At 44.8% G+C, this 26232-nt stretch overlaps 1 protein-coding gene across 6 annotated transcripts in view; it reads right to left on the minus strand.

Annotated features, from left to right (window-relative positions):
* Positions 1-1508: 1508 nt before the first annotated feature.
* HYOU1 (hypoxia up-regulated 1) overlaps positions 1509-26232 on the minus strand; it is a 30080-nt gene continuing 5356 nt past the window's right edge. For all 6 annotated transcript variants that reach the window (XM_027824795.2, XM_043533975.1, XM_027824798.3 and 3 more), the window contains exons 5-25: positions 25732-25886; positions 24288-24364; positions 23021-23202; positions 22188-22303; positions 19892-20075; positions 19241-19375; positions 17863-17945; positions 17630-17762; positions 17056-17243; positions 16022-16160; positions 15833-15893; positions 13786-13868; positions 12979-13167; positions 11636-11832; positions 10389-10476; positions 9677-9799; positions 9103-9236; positions 8452-8536; positions 7725-7977; positions 6558-6641; positions 1509-5335 (exon numbers count right to left, since the gene is read on the minus strand). In XM_027824795.2, the coding sequence (XP_027680596.1) occupies positions 5277-5335; positions 6558-6641; positions 7725-7977; positions 8452-8536; positions 9103-9236; positions 9677-9799; positions 10389-10476; positions 11636-11832; positions 12979-13167; positions 13786-13868; positions 15833-15893; positions 16022-16160; positions 17056-17243; positions 17630-17762; positions 17863-17945; positions 19241-19375; positions 19892-20075; positions 22188-22303; positions 23021-23202; positions 24288-24364; positions 25732-25886 (2748 nt within the window). In that variant the 3' untranslated portion in view covers positions 1509-5276. The remainder of the gene's footprint in view (positions 5336-6557; positions 6642-7724; positions 7978-8451; positions 8537-9102; positions 9237-9676; positions 9800-10388; positions 10477-11635; positions 11833-12978; positions 13168-13785; positions 13869-15832; positions 15894-16021; positions 16161-17055; positions 17244-17629; positions 17763-17862; positions 17946-19240; positions 19376-19891; positions 20076-22187; positions 22304-23020; positions 23203-24287; positions 24365-25731; positions 25887-26232) is intronic.

Here is a 26232-nt window from a genome sequence, read left to right on the forward strand (position 1 = left end):
ACCTTAGATGTAGGGCTCTACCCTCATCCCCTGCTCTTTCTGTCACTGCCCTTCTGACGCAGACAAGTATTTGGTAATCTTAAGAGTACATTTTCCTACTCGAGGAGAAAAGCAAGCTCTGTGAAAACGCAAAACTTCATGCCACCAGGGTTACCTCAGGAAGAAAATTGCTGCAGGAATAACAAACTTAACACTCAAAGATTCTAATTTGCAAGTAATAGGATGAGGGAAAGCGTGGAATATTTGGGGAGTGGGGATAGGTATCCACCGACTATACATTTTACACTCCTGCAACAGGAATTCATCTTTGTACCAAGGCCTGTATACACCTGTATTTATGTAGACCCCATCACAGGAGTAGCCGAGTGCTTCACCCAGATGAATTTATCCTCAATACCATGTGGGGTAAGGAAGCATTATCCCCATTTAACAGATAGTAAACTGAAGCACAGAGTAAATAACATGCTCAAGCTCACACTGGAATTCTATGGCAAAGCTGGACAACAAACAGAACCAAGCACCGGTTTGACACCCTAACCACAAAAGAGTGTAAAAGCAAAACTTGGTGCAGAAACCAACCACAAAAGTATTTCTGTGAAGCACCTGTTTAACTTGTCACATCACCCCCCAGTGCATCATATTCTGAACAGTTTTAATCTAGTAGAGGCTATGAGCCTATGAATCAAATTAGATTTGTGTAATGGGGGTGTGTGTGTGCGCATCAAGCTATGTTTATATGCAAAATAGCACTAGTTTAAACTGAAGATGTGATTTTTAAACTCATTTCACCTGGTGTGAAACCCTATGTGAACACCCTTAAATGGACAGAACACAGGTTTAAATCTAATTCTTATCCAGTTTTATTTTAATTCAAAGAATAATTAGATTTCTAACTAAGTGTCCACACAGGATTTTGCACTTAACTAAATTAGTTACAGCTATCCTAGCCTTTAACACTATCATGGTGACAGCCACCACACTCCTGTATCCCAGAAGCAGTATAGTTTAAATGGACTATCACTGCACCTATGAAATTCTAGTGTGCCTCTCATCACAGTATCCAAGAGCCCTAGCTCATATGCTCTGATTTGTATGGCAGGAGTCACTCATCCTTAACAGCACTTTCAGCTACACTTGATCAAATATAATTAGGACCACATACAGAATGTATCCAACTGATATTGCAGAAAGAATATAGGGAGATCAGTCACCCATGCTAGGATTTGACCGGAGGTCAGGATTAAATTCTAACTCAAAAAAAAAAAAAAAGTGTTATCAGACCTTTGGCAGCCACAGATGGTGGAACCCAGTCATGTCTTAGCCAAAAGGTTGCAACTCTGGCAGTATGGCACACCATGCTGGAGCACAGAAGTTCAGTACCAAATAAAACAGTGCCAGCCAGCAACAGAATGGATTCAGAGATTCCCAACAGACAGCAATTGGCAATATGGATTCAAATGATATACTCAATTCATACTGTTTTCAACTTAAGAGATGTAAAAAGATAATTGTAGAAAAGGAAATCTTTTATTGAAACCATTTCTTAACAATGGAGCAAGTACATTTCAACTGAATTAGTTTGCCCTTTTCCTCTCATGTTAAAAAAAAAAAGGAAATAAAACTGACCAAAACTTCAGTACAAACAAGTACCTGAAATGCTAATGGAAAGGAAAAGAATTAGGACTTTATGGCTGAGTGTCCACCAATATGGCAAAGGAAAAAAAAATATCCACACATACACAGCGCTGAAAATCTTTGAACAGATGGGGGTATGGTGTATCAGTACTTGATATGAACCCAAAATATCACCTGGATTGGGCTTGGTTCTGTTTTAGGCAGTTCACAACAGCGAAGGTGGAAAACGAGACCTAATTTTCACTCCCAAAAAGAGAGGAATCAGGGCTAAGACCGGTCACCCACCCACATTTGAGGAGAGGAACACCTTAAAAAAAAAAAAAAGTTTCCAGGAATGCTGAAGACTTAAAACATTGCATTTGATTCAGGCTGGTTTTTCAAGCGTCACAGTAGAATGCACATTCTGGTCAACATTGAGATTTGCAAAACTAAATGTCTCGTTGTTTCGGTTTAATCTTTTCAATTCTGCACATCTAAAAAAGTTTCAATCAATACAACACACAATTTAACAAAGACAAGACCAAGCATGCAAAAAATTGCTGCCCTAATCATGTCTACAGTGTATGCAATTCTAACGGAGGAAGAAGAGGGTGATGAGATTAAACCATTTTTAATTAGAGATTTTTCTAAACAGTCTTTTCTCCCATCCAAAAAAGATTTCTGGTCTTGCAGCCTATACATGCGTCACTCCACAGGAGATTTAACTTCATAAGGACTGCAGCATTGAGCATGTGAATCCATCATAGTTTTTACTTCACTTGATGTTTCTGTTTAACTGTTCTTAGAAAGTCAGGGGTAGAAGATGGGCAAACAAGTTGTACCACTGAGGGTCACATTCTTCTCAGGCAAATGTGTATCTGAGGGAAGAACATGACCTTCTGTGGCCCATACTGTCATCTGTTCACCCAAAAGGCACCTTTCCATCAGATTACTCTTCTGCCCTGTTATATTGTAACTATCCTGCTGTTATCCCTGATCACTGAGTGAGTACACACTGCTGCAGGCACAGCATTATGAATCCTGCAGCTCAAGTCTGCTGATCATAACCGACTTGTAAAATGTGCTGCAAATCCCACCACAGCTCCACTCCCTGCTCCCAGAAGATGAATTTAACCTACTCTTGGGCCATAGTTGTTCTGAAAAATTAAATAGGAGGTCTGTTGTCATCTTATACAGCTCAATGGCAGAAGCAGAAAGCTCAGCTATTGTCTTTACAAACGACACATTTTTGACAATCCGCACACAAATGTAAACAGTTGAGAAATAACAGGGAAATGCAATACCAAGGGTAAAAATAATATTACATTGCAATGGGCACCCAGAGCAGTTATTGGTTTATTCATCCCTGTTATAAAGGGCTGACTCCAGGCACAGGGTGAAAGACTGTCCGAAGACATTTGCAGACAACGCTAATACACATGGACTTCCAGCAATTCAGAATAGTATCCCCAATACTTCCCTACCACCACCATTGCAGGCCCATATTAATGATGAGACTAGAAGCCTGCTACCAAGGATCAGACTGCAGAGGTCATTATATATGCAGCTTGATGAGATGAGATTCCATCCAAAGGAAGATTTGATGTCTTCACTTCAGTGCAAGGACCACAGAAGGACCACAAACATCCATAACCACACCCTAGGTACACTTATTTCTATTCAACTGCAGCATGATTGCTTTTCTGCTTTTTGAAAGGAAAACTTATGTATTCAAGTGCTATTAACCAACTAATATAATTAATTTCAACTTCCCACTGCAGCAGTCTCCTGCATGCAGTAACATTTTTGGGGAGCCAAGTTATGAGATGGAACTGAATGCAGCACGTTACTGGGAGCCAAGAGAGTGCATGATCAGAAATGGAAGGGATATGCTAAAAGGCTGTCCCCTAATGGTGTCTGAACTCCACAGATCTCCGTTATGGAGAAGTTTCTGAGCTCTCTCTCTGGTGCACCAAGAAGTTGGAGGAATTTTGTTTCCACACAGTAGCTTGCTGTGTAGATGTTGTGAAAGATGGTATTGGTGATGGCAGGGAGACCTCTCCTGGGTAGAAGAGAAGTATGACATAGTTTAAGGTAGGAAGATGGGAAAGATGCAGTCCCTGTAAGAAAAGTTAAGTGGGTCCTAGCTTTTGAGAGGAGCCTGGGTTGATTGGGAGAAGAAGGACTTATAAGAACAGAGTTCAGCCTGAGAGTGGCCCTGGGCAGGGAGCATTGGAAGGTACAGGTATCTGTACTTCCTGCTGTCTAGATGCGTAAGACAAGACTCAGGAGGAAGCCTGTTCAAGCTGATTCGCAACATCAGTAGTGGGGTGCAAAACCCTTGAGACAATGTGTTTCCTCTGCTTATCTGCTCCTGAGTGCGAGATTGCACCATAAAAGACGAAAAGCTACACTAAGAATCCATAAATCTGCATGGTTAACGGAGGTTCTGTTTGGGCTTGGAAAAGCAGCATTACTGAGAAAGGCACCCTGACGGATTCACTGATAGCACTGTGATCTTCAAAAACATATAGCTGCTGGGAGGGACTAGAGCTCTGAACTGTAATGTAAAAAAAAGTCAGAGAAAGTTTAAGGAATTCCCAAAGCCACTTTCCAAAACAGACAAAAGCATTTTAAAGAGATTGTCAGGAAGAGTATTTTTTATTTTGGTTGAATAGGCCCATGGAAACCAATGTCAGATGCACATTCACAAGGGTTTGCATATGAAGTAGGTCAGGATCTCACTGGTGTGTTTTAGCAGCATGAATGTTTTCAAAAAAGATGAGAGACCATCACTGAGGATGAGGTTTCACAACAAAGCCAGTCTGATTTCACAAGACACTGGGGGAGGAGGTTACCAAGAATATATTTTCCAGTTTTCATCATTCTGTGCCTCCTCATCTAAAACTTATTCCCATGTGCTGTTCTGGTTGCAGTCAGAGATTCACCATCAAATACTCTCCTTGCATCTCTTTCGTGTCCCAAATACCAATTTATGGTCCTTTTATTTTATATTTAAACTTTGAACCAAAGTTTAGGTCCCTATTCCCTGATGTTAAATTCTGCCTGACAGAACTAAGGGCAAACAGATGGCTTTAGCAGCACTAGTCTAATGAAAAATGAACAGAAATCCTCACCCTAAGGCATGGAGCATCCCTCCCCACCAAATTCCATTTCACTTCCCCATGCATCAAAATGAGAATATATTTCCTGTTGGCCACAGCATCCTGTTTCCTTAATTCAGTACCTCTCGCAAACAACTCCGTGACATGTTTCTGGGATACTGTAACACCTTCATCCTCACCAGATGAGGCACGGCTCCAGAGTGTTCGTGCCAAATTATTTCCTAAATCTTATGGGCTTTTTTTTGGGTACTGTTTTAATCTACAAAAAAGCCACTTCTGGTGACTTCAATTGGACTGTACTGGAACTCAGAGTCTTCAGTGAGCACATGGCATCTTTAAACACATGAAAAGACAAAAATAACTCACTAAAATTAACAGTGAAACTCCCAGGAGGAAAAAAAAAAAAATGTACATCTCTATTGCATTTTGTTGTCAGCCTGTTTGTCATGTTCCATTTAACATGAAACTAAATGGGTCCATTATAAAAAAAACCTGTTAAATAAATAGATGTGATGCTAGAAGAAATTTCAAGGGACGTTATAACTCATCGTTCGTCCTGCTCTCTTCTCTAGCATCTGGCTTCTCACTCTCAGGTTCTATGTAATAAACAGAAACAAAAAAAGTGAAATTATAAATACGATTATAAAGTGATAGGCATGCTGTACAATGTGGTTTTTGCACGCTACTATAATACAAATATTCAAATACTTCAACACATTTCTCAGACAACAGGGGATTGGAGAGTTGTGGAAGTGTTTGCAGAATCAGGCCCTTGAGTAGCCCAGAAATTCTATCTGATAGGTGGTGGCCCTGGTGAGGACAGGAACAAAAATAGCCAGTTGCAGACATACCAAGGTGAGGTAGAGATTCACCCATGCTGTGGGGGGTTAAAAAGGAGACCTTAAGGAGAGGGGGGTAAACCAGCACGGCCACATATCTTGCAACATGGATATTATTTAGAGTCACACTGTCATGTTAAAAGTTGCATTTGGAAAATACATTTCTTGCCCATGTTACTGACAAACCCTTGATTATTCGAGCTGAACAATTTCTAAGAGTTTAATTTACTTTTTACGCTCTATACTATTTGCTTAAAGTATACATTTAATTCAGTTTGGATAATGAAACATATTAGTTTCCTTGTTTATGGTCACTTGCAGGTTCTCGCACACTAGCACAGGACTGCAGTGTTTGACTTCCAAATGCTGCAGGGAACGATTGCTTTAAAAGTCCCCTATAACTTTCCACTAGAATGTTAAAGCTGTCAAGAGAACATTTCAATTGGTTAGGCTGTAGAAGTTTGGTTTTGATCTTTCCAGGGACCCACTATAGCTATAATAGTCCCCTAGTTAGGTACAATAGCATCCTTCAGCCTCACTGCACAGGAACATCATTGCGACATCAAATCAAGCAAATGTCCCATTTCCAAGAGTGGCTGGAACACGCCAAAAGTACTAAAGCAGATGTAACCATGTCTTCATAATAGCCCTAAGATGAGAGTTTGGGGTTTTAAATCAGTTACTGACCCCTTTGGTGGGTCTATATTGCAAGTGAACAGGGTTACAACCAGTTCCCCTTCCTCAGTTCTGGCATTAGTGTTATTGGGGCCACAGCTACCATTCCATCCTACACATTTCTCTGTAGCTGGCCCTCTCAGTTGTAAAGTTTGAATCACTGACACCTTCTCAGCAGCCAGAGGCTCCTTCTCACCCTGTGGTTCATTTGCAGAGAAACAGAAATGAAAAGAGATTTGCAAACAGTGGGCTACAGACATCCACAGTCACTGAGTTCCATTTTCTTACACAAATTAATCCCTACCTGTGTCTGGTCCAGACTGATCACCTAGTGTTGCTTCCTCGACTATGGGAGGTTCCCTGACTGGACTGACATCTTCAGGTTTATCTGTATTATAGGGGAGAGATGTGCAACAAGTGGTCATACAAGTATGTCAAGCCCAACACCTCCCCTAGCTCTGGTATACAAGATCAAATGTACAGATGACACACTGGACAGGAAAAAAATTTGCCAATGTGGACTGTAAGCGAACCAATTGCAGCCCATCACTAGAAGATTACTAATTTCTCATCATTGATCCTGGGAAAGCCAATGGGATGGTCAATAAGGGTAGTCAATAGAAGCACTTTGAGAAAACATAAGTACCCCAGCAAGCAGAGGAAGCATCAGGCAGCAAGCAATAAGGGAAGAGTCCAGCAGGGATCAAGAGCAACCAGAGGCAACTCTGGAGCAGTCAGAATAGTGTGGGGATGGGAGTGGTATTGGTGTTCTGAGCTTGCCAACGGCCACTGGAAGAAGATGAGCCCCAGGCTGAGGCCTGGAAGTTGTGCAGGAAGGCCATCCCACGGGCTGGGTCCTGACTAAGATATCCTGCTAAAGGAACCAGGGCTACCATAGGGGAACTTTGTCCACAGACAGACAGAGTGGTTTGATCTTTATAAAGGGACCGGGCACTCAAGAACTCATCTATCTTGAGAGCTAGGAGAGCTGTAAATCCTAGTGTCCCTAATGATGTGACCTAGGAAATCTCTGAAATCAGCTGGCTACCACTCAGGAAGCAGAGACAATCAGCAGGTATCCAGAGCAAGGTGTCACCTCTTAGAAGGCTGTGCCTCACAGTGGGTAGCAGAGACCAAACTGGTGCTGAGGGTGGTCTCTTCTCCAGTCTCTACTTAAGCCACAATGGCAGACGCTTTCCCTCCCATGAACTTTAGAAAACCTGGACACCTTCTCAAACAAATGTCAATGAAAGAAGACAGAAGTAGCACTTGGAGCATGCTATATTTCACCAAGCTTTGTCCAGTAATTCCCTGATTAGGAGGATCAGCAGCTTTTCTCCTTTTATCAAAGATTTCTGTCATTACAATCTCCTTTTGCTCAGTGCAGACAGCTTTGAGAGAACATTACACCTGGTGGTTCAATAGTATCAGATGCTCATAGGAGCACCTGCCTGTCCTGAGTGTGCCTTACCTTCTCCTTTCTCCTCCTTGGGAGGGATAACCTTCTCGCTGTCAGGGGGAGCTGTGGCATTCTTGCCTGAATCAGTTTTTGTGGTGTTCTTTTCCTTCTTGGGTCTGGGTTTTGCAAACTTAGCCTTGTTCAGTAGATACTGCACCTCCCGGTCTAGGGCTGCTATCTTCAGCTCTATGTCCTTGGACAGCAGGGTGGGCTTCTCAGTGGGAGGAAGTTTATTCTGTTCTGCCAATGTCTCATTTTTCCAAGTCTGCAAGGAAATCCCAGGGTCAATCTCTCCCCATGAATATGCTGCTATTTTCTGGTTACATGAGTTACTGTTTTTAAATACAAAATCCCAGACACAGCACCTGGGCATTCCAATTGCCTGTGGTCAACAAGGCTTCCACCCCCACATCCTCCAGCCTTAGCTCCACAAGGCCAGAGAACAAGAGTGCCAGTGGCTGCTCTTAAAACCGTACAAATCCTAATTACTGGGAAGGCACTAGCCCTCCCATATTGCACATGAACCATCTGTACCTCCAGTTGCTATGTCTTCCCAAAGCAATATGCAATCGAGTTTGGTAGCAGGGAGTATTAAAATAGAGAAAGGTTTTCCTAATGTGTGGAGAGGATGTACATCCTCTGCTCCCTATCCCTAAGTGAAAGTAAACGCATTAGCTGTGGCATTGATCACATTATCCAACACCACATCCTGAATTGGCTCCGCAGCCCCTTCACTTACCACAGTTTCATTGATTGCTTTCTCTAGGGTACTCAGCTCCACCTCTGTGAATATCTGATCGGCCTCTGGAAGCATTCGTGCTCCCCTGAAAGATAAAAATTTATTTTTGCTCCAATTGTTTTTCAGGGTTAACATCTGCATCAATGGCATTTGAAATTTCTATAAGTCATTGCACAAACTGACTCATGTTTTTGGACCTTACTGCTTTTCACATACACATGTAATTTCTGTCCAAGGAAAGTGAACACTAGAAGACCAAGGTATTTCAGGTGATTGGGAATGGAATACAAAACCCTCAATCACATTTAGTGATTTACCATGGGATTGGCCCACGAGTGGGTTTGTGAGGAAGGAGGAAGCCCAGGGTTGTGTGTGTGTGTGTGGGCGGCGGGGGGGAGTCCTGACCCTCCTGAAAATGGGTGCGCTTTGCAGTATACATGGGATGTCATACTCTTTGTTCTGAAGAGTAATGTATGGGCTTTGAGTGTTTCTATTAACACATTCCCTAAAATGCTCTAGGAGCCGCCACATACTAGCTTCACATGCTAGCGGCTAGCAGACCAGATTCCATTTTAATTAGTGGGTCAAACACATGCAACACTTTTCCACCGCCCACAACTTCAAATCTTCTCTTCAGGGTCTCACTCTTACTTGAGGAAGATGCTGGAGTGATTGAGCAGATTTTCGAGGGCATTCAGGCGGTCTGGCCATTTCCTTCTTTCTTCCACACGGAAGAAAAGGCTCCTGCAGAGTTTCTTCAGCTCCGAGAGCTTCTCTTTCAGTTCCTGGAAGTGGGAGAAAACAGACAGGAACAGAACTGATCAGATATCTAAAACTGCTCCAAACTTTTAATCCCAGAAATATTGTGAATCCCAGAAGCTTGAGCTGCAGGAGTTTTGCCTGCTGTCCCCATCAGATGCACAAATCTTGTGTGCTAACAGGAGTTGTGGCACTAGACACAGTGTATACAGAATGGGAAGTTAACTGCTTTATGTGCTCCAAGAGGTTGAGCAACAGGGATGGGAAGAGCTAGTTCTTGTGCAATTCAGTCCTGGGCAACTTAACAAAAGGGTTTCCAAGTGCCAGAGCATTCAAAAGGGCCAGAGTGGATCAAAGCTCGCCTTTCCTGACTTGGGGACATCAAAGAAACCAAGGAAGCCTAGGTCAATTTGCCACCTACTGGCAATTCAGTGCAAACTGACACCCTACTTCCATGCAGCAGTACCTTAGTCGTGGCTCTATAGCCCTCCTCCTCCATCCAGTTGGAGGCTTCGCTCAGCTTTTTTGAGATTTCCTCTCTCTGCTCCTCCGTTGAGACAAACTGATATTCCTCCTGGTAAAGCTTGTCCTGAGAGGAGTAAAGGTCACTTCAGCTTATCTGCTGACTAATGAGAAGGCACAAACAGCAAAGGAATCTGTCTCAAATCCCCCTCCCCCCCCCCCCAACAGAATGCAACTGCAACGAACTGCACGACTCCTGGGCTCCTCCATGCTACTGAGTGGAAGTTCAACCACCAGATTTGTCCTCTTGTTCCTTCAATCCTTCAAAGCTGAGTGTGGGACAGGAAAGCTACACAAGTCCTCACATGTAGAATAAGAGCTTTCCTCCTGCCCTCACCGATTGGAGTTTCTTCCCAGCTAGAACGTGGTGATGCTGAGACATGCAGTGGAGGGGATAGCATATACAAAGCTTTTATGCAGGTAGGGATTTGACTTGGTATGCTGCCTAAACCCTAATCTGGTCCCATTTGTCTTGAAGAAGCCTCCCAATGCCATGTGGGACAGGGAACACTCAAAATGACAACAGATGAACTCCTCAAAGCAACCGCTCCCCATCTTGAAACAGATGCAACCCTCTGCAGCCAGCTCAGCCCTGCCAGTATACAACATCTCCCTCCTGCTTTTCAGGAGCTTTCAACCCTTTTCACTGCTCTTACCTGGGTCTCAAAGATGAATGCCTCCAGGCTATTGGCTGACTTTTCCCTCTCCTGCTTCTCTAAGTCTCTGACTGTCAGATCCTGGAGTCTAAAGTGCAAGGAGGCCAGAAATAAGTAAAAATATCATCAGCACCTGTAAGAGGGGGTGATGTTCTCTTTGCAGACAGGGATCTGTGTAGGCAGCAGTACCTGTCACTCAGACACCATTAACTAACCCATCAACACCCAGGCCACGCCAGTTACAGGATACACTTAGATGTCTTAGGGTCAAATCCAAAAGGTGGGAAGTCAGGAGATCTCTCCCAGTTTCAGCGTTCAGATTCACAGTGCTCAGGATGTTTCTCCTTGAGTACTGACTGGCTAAAACTTTCTCCCTAACCCCCTTTAAACCAAAGGCCTCCCCTAAAAGTCCATCTGCACTATGGCAAGAGAGACGATAACAGTTATAGTACCGCTCCGAACACTGTTCATTCTCCTCCCACCCAAGAGCTGTGTTAGACTCATTGGGCACCGATAGCATGGCTTGGCTACTATGATCACCAAAGGGGGTGAGGGGAGAACCCCTGTCCATACTGTGGAGGAGAGGGGACCATGTAAACACTGTCATCACTAGCATGGTTACAAATGCAACTGGGACAGATCTTTAAGTAATGTCTCACGCAGTTGGGGTGCCAGTCCATAGGGAGCTCACAAGACCAGAGTCGAAGATGGAAAAGATTAAAATTATTGGCTACAGCGATGTTAACTGGCCAGGCTGAGCTTCCCTCCAACCTCACTGGGCATAGAGAGACCATCTGGGATTCCCAGCCACTCACTGCAGATCTAACCTTCTGTCCACACACACACAGAGCCTGCGCTGCCTCCGCTTCCAGCTCTTGTCATTTTCTAGTCTCAGAACTGACCCTTTTCTTGTGCACATTCATCCCAGTTCTTCCCTTTGCCATTCAGAGTTTCTGGCCTTGCCACCTTTTGGGACATTTACTCCTAGTTTGTTTGAAGGGGCTGCTGAAAGAAGGATGGTGACAAGAGAAGGGTCAATAGAGGCAGTGGGGGTGAGCAAAGTCTTGCAATGTTTACTACAGTCAGATTCATTCTGGGAGTGGGAGAAGGTAGTGTCATCTGAGCATGACCTGAACTCAATAAGACATGCACCTTAGAATCCGTTGCTCACTCTGGTCCCTGTGCCTCAGCCCAGTCTGCTCCCATAGCCTACTCCCTTCACTTCAGCATGCTCTTCTCAAACTTACTTCTTCACTGAGCTCTTCAACTCCTCCTCCAGCAGGTCAAGCACATCACTGACACTTAACTCCACACTAATCTCGTCCACAAGTTTCTGCTTCTTGGGAGCTTTGGGTTTTTTCTCTTCCACTTTGGTGGCTGTGCTGTCACCAGGACTTTTGGACATTTCTTCCTCTTTCCCGGATTCTTCCTTTTCTTTGGGATCCTGTGTCAGAGAAGGAACTCCAGGATAAATAAAAAGACCAATTTGCAGTACCATCTCACTTGCAACAAATATTTTGAAGAGCGGCACACAAGAACCCGATAAGGGGGATTTGAGCTCCCAGGGTTAAGCACATAGGCTAGTGTTCTACATCTATAAAAATAAATTTGCACATCTGCAGTGCCTTAATGCTTCACAGGCCGAGAGGCCTTGTTTCCACTGTGAAAAAGGTGTGTTCTTAACTCAAGTTAGTTAAATAGTGCTAAAATCCTAGAGGAGACAAGGCTTCTCCTTTGTCTTTAACTCTACCTGCTTGCTTGTGTGAGAATTACAAACTGTCCTATCTTTTCTAGGATTTTACTTCCAGGTAGTTAAGGAATTAAAAAACAAACAAAAAAACCAACCCCCCCCCCCCCCCAAAAAAAAAAAAACAAAAAACAAAAAAAACACCTCAACGTACCTTTTTTCACTGTTAAGGCAAGGCCTTAGTGCTTCCCAGACAGAGAAGCCAAGGAACAAAAATGAACCGAATGCCCAAGATTACATGGGGATTTCAGACTAGACCCAGAAGTCTCAGCTCCCAGTCCCGAGCTGCAAACAGCAGGCCATATTTCTATTCAGAACAGTGCATGACTGCCTCTCATAGACTTTTGCACACAACAGCTTTGCACTTACCAGCTCAGAATGGCACTGTAGGTACAACACAGCAAGATAAGGATCAAATGTAAAGTGGCCTTGGAAGGAGAGAGTGGATTGGTGTAAATCCGAAGGGCAACGGGAAGCAATACTGAACACATCCTTCTGAGGATGAGGCAAATGTCAAGGGAAAGGGTTTTCTGCAGGGAAAACTCCAACAACTCAAGTGAACTTTGGCAAGGGGTCACCCAACACTCAGCTTCAGACCCTGAGTGAAGGTCACTCCCCACTTCCGCCCCTAAGGAGCAAGGATTTATTTCAGTGGCTTGTCGGTTAAGGGTTTATTTTCAGAGATAGTGAGCAGGAACAAAGCTGTGGTGCTCAGCCTGCGTACATGGGGTAGAATCTCTCACACCCTCCCCTATTATTTCCAGTTAGATCCCAGTCCTGAGGTACAACAGCACATAATGTCACCATTTTAGGCAGTCTCCCTTTGCAGAGTCAGCTGCTCACCTGAGATGCTGTTTTTTCTCCTTCCTCCTGTCTCTCCGCTTCTGGAGGGACAGCTTCTGCTTTATCCTGCATTGAAGATGGCTGCTGCTTCTCTTCCCCCTGCTCCTCGCTCACTGTGCCTTCTCCCTCCTTCTGGTCTGGTTTCTCCCCCTGTTCTTTTCCTGTTTCTGCCTGGCTCTCCTCTTCCTCCTGGGCAGCAGGGAGGAAAGTGCCACAGTTTTTTAATAGAAATTCCATGCAGATCTGTCACACAGACAGGGAAGGCTTATACCGGAAGCTTGGCGTTCAACATGGCACAAAGGCTACAAGAGAGGAACAGGGAGTGGGCAGGCCAATGATGACTTTAGGAAAGTCACCATATCACCTTGGAACCACAACCCTTTTCTATTCCTGGGAAAGAAAACAGACTCCTATTGGCAACACAGGAGCAGCCAGGCCCAAGTGTTCTGTGTAGCAGGAGAACCTGCCAAGAGCCTATAACGATGAGATGCAGGAGAGTGTAGCCTACACAGCACTACCCAGAGAGGATCCAGAAAGGAGACTGGAATGATAGAGAAAGAGGCTTCATCAGGGAAGCAGCCTTGGCAGCATTTGCCCAAGGGACTGCCACCAGAAGGGCTGTATGTTTATTTTTAACGCAGCGTTAGACTTTGAGACATGTACAAACTTCTACAATGTGTAGTTTTTAATCTTGGCGTCCTGCTGGTCACCCTGATTTTGTTCGTGTTTAATTACTGCCTCCTCTATTTTGCAGCCAGGACTGCATCCAGTCGGAGTCCCATCTTCCCATCAAAGCCAGCACCTCACCTGAACAGTCTCTGTCAGGTTCTCTCCCGTTTCCAGTGTAGGACCTCCTCCTCCAAACAGGCTAGAGATTGTGTTTCCAAGTTCTGCAGGAGAAAAAAATAACTCAAAATGTCAGTCTTTGAAGCAATCCGGAGGACAGTGAGAGAGGAGGAGGAAGAACAGCAACAGCAGGAGGGAGTGACATGCATCAGTCAGGGGTTTGGTAACTCAGATTTTCTTGACTTTAAAATCATGAATTCTGTATAAGTGCCTCTCCAAGGTCCAACAGTAATCCATGGGCAGCCTGGGATCCTGACAATATTTGCTGTAAAAACTCTTGCACTACCATTGCTAGCTCTTTCCCTCCCTGCACATCCCCCTGTATACAAAGTACTGGGCCCTCATCTCTGCAAAAGCATAACCTGGAATCTGCCTCTCCAAACGGTGATAGAGTTTTCCACTGTTCACCTCCCTAGGAAACCTCCACCCATGTGCACTCTCATCCCTCCTTCCTACACACCAGCTATAAGTCTCTGCACTTGCCCTCAAAGCAGGACAATGGAAAGCTTCCAGTCAGTGGCATCACGGCCCAACCAACGAGGAGGGAGAATGCGAAGCACCAGATGTGCAAGACTTCCACTGCTGCCCTCAAGACAAAAGTAAAGGGATTTGTTTCCTTCTAAATACACCCCTCCACTGAGGAAGGTGAAAATGCAGCTCCCTTTTATTACTCATGCATGTGGTGCATACCCGGATGTTGTACTGATGGGCACCTTAGGAGCGTGCATGACGCTTTCAGGGAGACTTGCCCCCTCACCTAGAAGCACATGCTCAGGGCCATTAAGTTATTTTGGATCTGCTAACATAATAGGCAGGTACTTGCGACCCTAAAGATTCCTCAGTGCCAAAAGAATTCACTGTTCTTTAACAAATCCCATCAGGCCTGTCAACCTCACTATACACCTAGCATACTACTTTTGTAGTATTTATCTAGAAAGAACGTCATGTAAGATCTTAAATGAAAACCAGGATCTCACTGGTCAGTTATATAAAATTGCAAAACATATGCACTGTAGCTATGTAAGGAGTTATGCGTATATAGGCTGGAAAATATACATTTTAAGTCTGAATCAAAGTAAGTTTGACAGACAGGTTTTTGACAGATAAAAAGGAGTATATTCACCTGTCTGCCTCAGTTCACATGTACATTAAACACTGTGAGCCAACACAACAGAAGGTCTATTTGCATATGAAATCAACATGAGATATGAAGTCAGCACACCAGGGAGTAAGCCCCGGGGTAATCCTGACTCAGGGGACAAACAATGGATTTTTGGTGTGATATAAGGAAAAGGATACCATTATCCCTCAGCGAGGAAGCAAAAACAATGCTTTTTGCATTCATGATAGAGGAATCTCAGCCAGGTTGGCTAGAGACGTTGAGAGGTGAGAAACTTAACTAATTAAGTAAGTTAAGTTTAGGTTCTACCAAGCGTGTTATACTTTTTGTTTTACATGGAAACATTTCTGTTTCCATTATTATTCTTGCTATTTCTTCAATCTCAGCTTTCAACAACTTATGATTGTTTTCATTATAAATATATCTGTGCTATGATGTTACAAAGCACCTGATCCCGAGTTGTAACACTCGGGCTGTGTTTATTTTGTTCCCTTAGAGATAGCAAACCGGATAATTTCTGTGAGTGGCCATGGTTAACGGCTGGGCATCATAGGAAATGCTCTGAGGTCTTGGGGGGGGGGGGGTAAGGGTGGGCGGCGGTGGCAGGCCTATAGTGCTTGCGTTGCCAGAGGCTGTTGGTTTCAGGAAGCTGAGTTACAACATGCATAGATAAGACTGCTTCACACTAAGGGCAAGTAATTGTGAAGTGCCTCACAATCCTGGGTACCTGTGGGGAGCGTCAGAGTACTTCACTTAATTGGTCACTTGTCCCCAGCTGCCAGACCTGTCTCTTTCAGAGCAATGTGGTGCAGTTAACTATCGGAGTTAGGATGATTTCAAAGCAACAGCTGGTCTGAATACAAAACGTGAACAGTACAGTGTATTTACTTGTTAATGTTGACTCCTCCTCTGGTTTGTCCTCCACTACAGTTTCAAATACAGACTCCACCTGGAAGTAGACACAATGAGAGAATATATTTAAAAAAAGGTGTCTTAGCAGCACCTGTAGAGATAGGGTAGGGAGACTGAACAAGGAAGGGAGGAGAACATAGATGGCACTAGCTGGCTGGCACTTACCCGGTCAAGGCTAAGCACTCCACTCTCATCCATATTGAAGTGAGCTTTGATGCCTTTGGACTCATAATCTGAGTGCTTCCTGAAACTACCCCCGACTCCTCTCAGCCTCACAATGGTGAGATTCAAGGACCCAAAGGCTCTGGGGGGAACCAAGGCAAGATTGAGAGAATGAACAGACACCAACCAAAGAAGCCTAAGCTGCAAAGTGGGCAGCCGTCCCTCTTCCCCAACTTTACTTCAGCATTGTCCCCAATCTACTCCAGTGTTCTGGGGTTCTACTCCCAGCTCTGCCCCACTTTGGAGCTTCAGCAAAATTCCAGACACTGAACAGGCTGCCATTTCTGGTGTTATTCATATTGGTTCACACACTTAGCGTCAGTTACACACACAAATTGGGACTCCCACTGCATCTGCCATATTGCAACCGTTCCAATGCCACTCACTGGCAAAGTGTCTGAACAGGCAACAGAAAGCAGGGTACTTCTTCACACCAATGCCCTATGGTAATCAGTTGTTTCTGATGGGAAGGTCACAGACTCAACAAGTGAGCCCAAGAACAAGAGCTGGCATAGCCAGAGAGGGAGTCTGCACACATACAAAAGAGAAGTTAGTGCTGGCAAAAGGCGTCAGAACAACTGTCTTGGGGACTAGAATCATCTGTCTACAGAACAAGCAGCCCTGAGGCAGTGGGAGTATGAGCTTTCCCCATACTGCCCTCCCCCAATAGGCCTGACCTGGAAGTACTAGCTCTAGAATGAGAGGGGAGTTGAGTCTCCACAGTACTACTGCAGTAGCAACAGGTCCTTTAACCCTTGGCCTTTCTAGTGAAAATGCCATCTAGGGACCAGTTAAGTGGAGAGGAAACTTCTCACTACTGCGATGTTAGATAACTACTTGGCTTTCTCAATTATATAAGGATTGCAGCAAAGATTCTGAAATTGTGCATCGTTGGCCATCCATCTGCATGCAAACTTCTCCAGCGAAGCACCTATCAGCCTGGAGGCAAGTCTGTGCAAATGCCTGTCACCACTCACCGCAGGTCATCCTGGCTCAGGAAAGCCAAGTCTCCATAGTTGACATAGAATTCAAAGTCATCTGTGTAGCGGTTGAAGGTGATGACCTTGCGCTGTGGATATGGTGCCATGCGCTGGAACAAAATTCGCTTGTTGTGCTTCAAGCTCTTGGATTTATCCTCCTCCTCAACTTCGCGGGTGAACTCCACCTGCATCATGTGGGCAAAGGCAGACAATCAGACACTAACAGGAACATTTTGCCCTACATTGCATCTTTGATCACTGGATTCCAAAGCACTTGGTAGACAATCCTTACCCACCTTATGGGGACTGTAAGCATTACCCCATGTTACCAGATAAAGAAGTGAGAGACTTGCCCAATGCACCCAGGGTGAATACTTTAGCATCATTCCTTCCAGTGGCTCCACATACGATTCCAGACTGAGCACCATTTCCCCTTCAGCACTAAAACCTGTAGGTTTCCCTAATGCCATTCCAGTGCCTCAAGGTCCCACTGTTTATTTATAATCACTTCTCCCAATGCCACCCCACACTATACCCTCCTCCCCGAAAAGAGACAACAGGGGAAGCTCACCTGGATGGGGAAAATAGCTGCATCCCGAACAATGAAGGGCTTGACCTTAAAGGCTTTGCTCAGAGCAGCCGCCTGGTAGACTGCACCCATAGCAGCAGCCTCGTCTGCATTGATGTTCTTCCCCAGTTCATCTCTGCAAAGCAAGGGGGAGGGATATGCAAGCTTCTCTATCACTAGTACAAACACAAGGTTGTTGAGAAAAGGCACGTGGCAGAGAGGCCTCAATTACTTACTTGCCCACGGCTTTCAGCAAAATCTCCTGCACTTTGGGGACTCGGGTGGCACCTCCCACTAGAATCACCTGGTCAATTTCATCCTAGGAGTTCACAGACAATCAGGTTCTGCCTTGAGAATGTATTTTTGGAAAAGCCAAGTTCACTGCTTCAATATCCCCCCACCATCCACTGTTTAGTGCTCTGCAAGCAGTCCACTACCAACCCTGCTCTCCAACACAAGACTGGGGTCCAAAAATCTTAAGTCCTTATTTCAGTAAATTCCCAAAGTAGTTGTGCCTGAGTGAGTACTTCAAGATCAGGCCCAACAGACATGAGTGATTTACAGAGCAGCTGTCTCCAGCATCTGGGACGCCACACTTTATTTAACAAAAATCAAACCCAGATCAGGCTCCATGCCAGAGGAGCCAGTTATTGAAACAGTGGTCCAGAGAAGAGGAGATAGAAACCACAGCCATGAAAAGTGCTGAAGCAAAGAGGCTAAGGCACCTGCCACCTTAGAAGCTAAGCATCGAACAAATGAAATTAAATGTCTCTCTGAAGATAGTCACATCTGGCCATAACCAGTCAGGCATGTGCCCTCTGGAGAGACATCCAGAGATGAAATTCCTGATCTATGGTGAAAGCTAGGCCAACCTCAGATGCCTCCAAGAGATGTGGGGGAGAGATTCTGAAGTCCTCAAAATTAAGGGCTTTTTAATAGTCAGTAAAACCCTGACCCGAATCCCTAGCTCATAGGCAACCAGTCCACATGGCAGTCACGGAAACCTGTTTGACATGGTGTAAGTGCATGCCCTCAACCCCCTCAAATTTCTCAGCCTTGTGGACCATGCCCCACCTGTCTCTTCCCTGGACTCCTTCAGAGAGTCTTCTGTGACGCAGCCCTCTGTCCATGTCATGCAACAGTCCCAATCCCCTTCTGGGGTTCAGCTTTAAACAAAATATAATTCACCTGACTTCAATTTCTTGAATCTTGTAGGCCCTAGCTCAGGACTCCTCTCCTTCAGAGAGACCTGTCTCCTCTCCATGTCCCCCAAACTGAGTTCCTTCAAGCTACTTATAAAGCTTAGCTCTGCCTCCTCTGTCCAGGGGGTAATTAGTTAAACTCTCTCCCCCTCCCCCACAGTACGGAGCATGACTAACGGGGGGGGGGGTCTCTTCCTTTGCCTTGCTGGTGATGGGGGTAAACCCCCATTACATATGGCAATGTGGTAACTTCTGCACTGCCACTTCTGTCCTCAGGAAGACAGAAGCCTGCACTTCTCAGCAGGGTGAGTTACCTTCCCAAACCAGACCCCTCTCAAACAGCAATGGTTGTGATGCAACAGCAGCTCAGCATCAGAGGACCCCACATTTATCAAAGTATCCCTGGACCTACCAGGTTCATCTCTGCGCTGCTCAGTGCCTGTAGCACAGGCCCTGGAACCCGCTGGAATAAGTCGGAGCACAAGTTCTCAAACTCTTGCCTGGAGACCTTGGCCTTGAAGTCCACGTCATCCAATAGTCCCTCAATCTGTCCAGGAAGTCAGAGAGGAAAAAGCCATCAGCTTCACATCACACAGCATTCTCCAAGCTAACATTTTTCCGACTCCTACTGGGTTGGCTTATGTGTTCCAGACACTCCACTGCACCTTAGGAATGCAGCCTATCCTTTTACATCCCCATCCCTCTCCCGGTGCTGGAGGGACACAAGACATGGCGCCTTGGATGTAACAGCTGTCTAAATCTCATGCTCCTGGTAGCCGTTTAGGGACAGACTTCTCCTAATCTCCTGCAAAGGTCTAAACATTTCTCAAACTAGTAACATGATGGACTTAAGCTGGTGAAAACTTGGATTTTGCTGCTTGTTAAGCGAAATCAGTTTAGAAAAGCCATCAGCATTGGAGTCTCCTGGGCAAGGGTGGAGGGAGAGAACATTGTAGTGTAAAGATTACGTAAAGCAGAGGGACAGAGCTCTCCCAGGCTCACTCTTAACCCAAGTCATCCCGGTTCCTGAGGAAGGGGGATTTCCTGCAGCACAGGGACATACCTGGGCCACATGGTCAGCATTAGCACTCAGGATAGTTTTCAGGCGGTTGGCCTCCTTTAGCAGCTTGGCCATGGCCCGGAGATTCTGCCGAACATCTTTTGAAGGCTGCTGCTTGTTGAAGAGTTTCACCAGGTAATCCCGGAGCCGGTGCTCCATCTCCAATCCCCCTAGGGTGCGGTCGAATCTGAGCAGAGAATAGGAACCAGAAGCAGACACTCAGCCTGGATGGATTAAGTCAATAATGGAACCTGGAGTTACAAGTACCTTCCCCACCCAGAAGAGAGTTCCAGAGCTGGCCTGGATCTTACAAGAGCATGCAAGAATTCTCTCAACTGCAAACCATTTATAACAAGAACAATATGCTGCAAAGAGGGATTGCATGCAATCCTGAATGCTACACAATTCTCTCCACACGAAATTCCAGTGCATGGCTTTGCTTTATAAACAACAACGTGGCTTTAAACAAAAAAGTTTGGCTTTTAATGTCACTGATCAAAAAACTCGAGCCCTCGCAGCTGCATGAGGCTAGTTGTTCCTGATATTTCTCTTTATATCACCACATGGAATTTTAAAGGTGTCTATCCCCCAATAAGTTTTAAACCCTACACATTTAAGACCTTGTTTTCAGCCGGTTTCAATCAGCCATGGAAAACTGAGCACAAGGCAATAGTACTGCAACACGCTCAGCTAGGAGTGACTATGAATGGATATCGTGTCCGCTCAGAACAAATGCACCATTCAAACGAGATGAATTCACCACCCCAATAGCCTTCGAGCAGAGGGGCTTCATAACAGACACACTAAAAGTGCCCGAGATGAGCAGCTCCTGAAAAGTCAGGCTTTGTCTAACTCAGATCCCGAAGTTATTTCCTTACAACTAGTTCTTTAAACATTATCGGCGGGAAGACACTGTGGTCTTTTATGTTCAGCCGCTAGACACCCTCAACCTCCATAGCATGGTCAACCTTCCTCTCCTACCAAGCCTTGTATTATCTCCTCCCCAAAAGGATGTCAAACTTCCTCAGCCCAATGAACCAACTTCTACTATCTCACATACAAGTAAACTATGCTAAAAGTGTTATTTAGGTTTACAACTGTAAATCCAGCCAGCAAACGCCAGACTTAGTTGCCTATGGAATCTTGTGCACACACATTATGAGACCGTCTTTAATTACACATACTGTCTATCCCTACAGCCCTAGAACCCCTGCCTCATTCGGTACTGTACATGGGTTGGACAAAGAGACTGAATTAAGATTGCATGGGCAACTATACATATGGCATTTCCTAACCTTTGAGTGCCTTATTTTAATACTAAATATATTTTAATGTAGTTTTTTAAAAAAAATGTAATTTGTAAGGGTTTTTTTTTTTTTTTTTTAACCAAAAAAAAATAAAGAGAGACTTGTGTACAAGTGTGACCACCATACCATAGCAATCATATACCTTCAGCAGAGTTTGAATTTTGAACCTTCAGCACTACAGCACAGACTGTTGCCACTTGAGCTACTGTACTAACTACATTATCTGACAGCAGGAGAAAGTTGTTTTCCCAGAAGGGGGATGGGATGCTTATACCCTATGAGTCTAGTAGGTGGTTGTAGGGAGCCTAGCTAGCTTTATCCCCTCCCAATCAAAAACCCAGGAGGTGGGCTCTCCTGCTCCACGTGGTACTCCCAGAGTGAATGATGGGACACATTCTGGATCGGGGGAAGCCCAGCTCAGCCCAGCTATCCCACTTCCCCCCGCAGCTACAGATGCCCTGGCAGCATCCAGGTATTCTTACATTACAGCATGTGGTGCTGCTGCTGCTGCTTTGTTAGCAGCATAGGCCCCAAGGAACAGAAGCAAAAGAAGGGAAATTATTTATTTTTTTAAATTATTAACTCAGCTAAAACCTGAACAGAATTTCATGGAATAAAGGAGAGGCACAGCTCTAGCCCCAGGCTTTTGTCCATGTCAAATTTCAAAGACCTGTCAAAAACAATTCTCAAAAAGAGTCACAAGAACCTTTTATAATAGAAAGTGTTCGGTACTCTATACACACAAGGGTCGCCATCAGCTACACATAAAAGTTTGGCAACATGTCCACATTCCAACTATCCTTTGCACGAAGTGAAGTCACCCAAGTTACTTTTTGACTGAATCCTCCCACCCAAGGCACCCTGCCCGACTCCAGCTTTTGTCCGAACACTCATGTTTGAAACTAGTTCCGAAATGCAGCCCATTCTGTGTTTAGAAGAGCCAGCAAAGTAAATATTTTCTTTTAAGTATGGGACCCAAGAGAAATTCTTACCCGACCCCCCGAATCTGCAGCTGAGGCTGGGTCCCTGAGTCCTTGGTTTTCACTGTCTGATAAGTCACTATCGTACATACGGTGCTTCCTGCTCCCATGTCATAAAACATGATATTCTGTAAAGAAGAAACCAGAGAAGGCGAAGTAAGGTTCCGGGGTATTTTGTCCCTGAATGGGAAGGAGAGAAGATCTTGGAGATCACACAGCTTGGAATGGGACAGGCACTGATCATTCAGTAAACTTGCTCCAGTCCACTGAGAGACAGCAAAGCACAGTTACTCAACATTAGACTTGCAGCAATAGCCATGAGGACTGGAAGCCTGTAATAACGGACCTACCGAGTGCGTCCTTATTTCTCCCATACTTCTATTTTATAAAGTAGAAAACAGAATGAATGCTTTTCTTACCAGGAGTTCCTTCAATCTGAGGAACTCCCAAGTATTTTACAAACAACGTCCCAGTCCCCAGTGAGGTAGGTCAGTATCATTGCCCCATTTTACAAGGGGGTGGGAGGTGGCGGGAAAACAGGTCAAGAGAGTGTGGTGAAGCTGACTAGAACCCAGGAGTCCCAACTCCCAGTTCCCCACTCTCTGCACTACAAACTGCCTCTTTGCTTTCCATATCTATCAGAAAGCGCAACAGTTAGGAATGTACTTGCTGCTTTATACACGTGCTCTGTATTTAGTCTATACTTAGACAGGTCTGTAACAGCAAGTAACCAAGACGAGCACTCAACCAGCATGAGCACATCTTTACAATTCATCACTTTTAAGTTTCCCACCCACTCAAGTGGAATTCAGTAGCACCCCCACCTCAGCACCAGCTGCATATACCTGTGCTGTGGCATTGATGTCCTTCCTCCTGAAGACCCCATAGTTCAGAGCCACAGCAGTGTTGTCATTGATCAGCTGCAGGACCTTCAGGTCTGCCATCTGAGCCGCATGCAGGACTGCCCTCCTCTCTGCCTGATTGAAGTATACAGGGACGGTGATCACTGCATCCTTTACAGGTTGTTCTGCAAAGCATGGAAGAGAAGAGGTTTTCCATGGGAGAGGCAAGTGCAAAAACTCCTCCATAATACGGCTATCAACATGCAAGTAACTATGGAGATTGTGACAGCAAAGTCAACGCTGCAGAGAGAGACTATAGGTCCATTTCAGCCCAGGTGAAACTGAAAGAAGTCATCAATGGAGTTGAATTTGTTTCAACGTTTCCACCTCAAATCCACCAGGCTTCACAGTATCTTGTGAGATGGTCATACTCCCAGTATCTGCTGCGAAAGGAACATGTTCAATCTGTTCAGACTTCAGCAATTAATCTAGTCTTCCAGGATCCCAAAACCCCAGCCTGTAGATGACTGAATTCTCTCTGGGATAAAATCTTGTTTGAACTCCCTTTAGTACAACTGCCTGAACTGTAAATATGTTAACTGCAGTCCTGTAATACAGCAGTAAGAACAGATCCAGCCAATTCTTCTGAAGTTTCCATTGCTGCTGGCATTTCTGATTAACAATACAGCGGTGAGTAGTCCATGGTTTAGTTGCTTTTATTAATTAATATTCCCCAAGGTAAACTCATATGTTTAAAAAAAAAATTAGCACTGGTGAAAGGAACCATCTATCAACAGAGCAGGTATAAGGTGGATGGCAGCAGGGCAAGTTTGCAGCTCTCCTGCCAAATTCCTATCACCATGCCTCAAGCCCTAACCAGCTCTAGAGATGAAAGAAGTCTTCAGTCTCTATATTTATTATCTTTAGAGGGTGCCAATATGAGGGCTAGTTAAAAAAAACCACCAGATTTTTGCACTTTTTTCTAAATATATAAACACATGGGTACTTGTCCACAAGGAACTGGGCTAAGACATCACCAAACAGCCATCAGCTAGAAACTGTGGATAATTAGCAGCTTAAGCTTGATTTAAAGTTATGACTTCAAAGGTTAAATGATTCAACATCCTGTTTCTGATTCCCCAAGACATCCCATTTGAGACCTTCAAACTCAGTCCCCTCCAGTTTCCCTGTAAATTTCACATCCTCTGAAATTAAACAAAATAAACTGAACAATGTATGAATACTGTAAAAAAGCAACAATCATCCCAACCTGCAAATTCCTCAGCCAGACCACGTGAATAGTTCAGGACCATGCCCAGTATCTCTTCTGGAGAATACTGCATTTCACTGCAACACAAGGCAAGAATATAAAACCCTCCATCAGACAGGCACCAAAAGTTATATTCAACTGTAAAGCCAAAGCTTCTCTAGCAATTCTCATGAAACACTGGGCAATATGGGATGAAGCACCAACATGACAGCCCAAAAATCACATAAGCCTGAGGAATTATCGGATCCAGGGAAAAAATATGGAAAAGTTTTTCCCCCCCAGAGAGTAAAAAAGGTGATAGAACTGGCAGCAAGGCTCTTGGAGAGGAGAGTATTCCCCGCTCCTCAACAAGGACAATGTGGCCCAAAGCTCCACTTTTAAACACACCAAATGGTAAAAATAAGCCATCAATGAAAAGTCCAGCAGGGACCACGTGAGAAACAGACACCACCTGCGTCCATAAATACAAAGTGGGAACATTATTATTCCAGAAGATTATAATTCAACACGTTGGGATTGGTGAGCTCTGCTCACCAAAGGAAGTAGAGGCGCATACTCTCAGGTGGTGGGGTGGTGCCATAAAACCCAGAAATCAACAGATCACAGATGAGATGGGGGGTGGAGAGAAAAGAAAAGAAAGGAAGGAACAAACAAACGGGGATGGGTTACAAGTCACAGGGTCAAAACAAGGGATCTAAGCAGGACACTGTGCAGAGAACCCTGGACAACATCCCTGCCCCAAGAATTGGGGGATGTCATTCAGAGAAACTCTGCAGAGATGCACGAATGGTCAGGGGACCAGAAAAAGGCCTTTCAGATGTAGAGAATCCGCCATCCATCTCCCTCCTCCTGGACTGACAGTCCTGGAATCCAAAGTGCTTTATTTATCCAGAGAACAAGCACAGCCGAGGCAGTGGCAGGGAAAGCTTCCCTCTTTTCCCCACGCTATCTTCTACCGAAGTGCTTTACCTGGAGCTGGACTGATGCCTTTGGGGCATCAGGGACCATAATCTTAACAGTCTCTATTCTGAGACTGGCAAACGGTCAATTGCAGCAGTATTTGGGATGTCAGTCCCTGCTGACTGGGAACTGTAATGACACCTCTCTCCTCCCAAGCTCACTTCACTGTTTTCACTACTGACCTGAGCAGAATTTGAACTGACAGGTTCCAAATCCAATAACTGGGCCTTTAAAATGGCCACTCCTTCCCAGAGAGATTTTATACCTCCATCTGTAGCTGTCTGGAGCAGCTCTCCTAGAATGATACATACAACAAGCTTTCCTTGCTTGGCCATGCTACAGAGAAAGCTAAAACCAGCATTTCGCCTCTCTCTAGTGGTGAGAGTCAGCTGCCGACATGCTAGAGGAGACATTTCCCTGCAAGTTTCATAAGCAACAGCACAGCAGCGAAGGTCTCAGAAGGCAATTGGAGTCGGTCACTCACTGGGACAGTTTGAAGATAACCGTCTGTCTCCTCTCATCCTTTACCAGCTCGTGTTGTGGGAAGCGCCAACGGTACAGTGTCACTTGGGGGTTATCTATGTGTTTACCCAGCAGGTCCTGAAAATATCTGAGTGCTATCTTCGGGTTCTTTATGGACTGCAGAAAGGAAGAAAGCAAGTCACCCGAAATTATAAAACTCAGTCCTGACTCTCAGGGAACTTTCACTTAACCCCTCCCAACCAGCCTTGCACGGTGTGCGTATATTTGGGAAAGAATATTTGCTATGAGAGCCAAGATTGACAGGCTGGTAAAAAGCAGAGACAAAACCACATGTAACTAGGGTTCCCATAGGACAAATAATACAAGGTGAGGGGGTAAAATCTCTTAACTTGGGCACTCAGAAATCCATCTCCAAGGGACTAGTGTAGAGAATACACATGGAATGCGGGTTTTGTATACAGGTATATATACACAACACATGCAGCTGGAATTTACGTGAGTT

The sequence above is a fragment of the Chelonia mydas genome, chromosome 22 (genome assembly GCF_015237465.2).
Source record: "Chelonia mydas isolate rCheMyd1 chromosome 22, rCheMyd1.pri.v2, whole genome shotgun sequence".
NCBI classification, from domain to species: Eukaryota; Metazoa; Chordata; order Testudines; family Cheloniidae; genus Chelonia; species Chelonia mydas.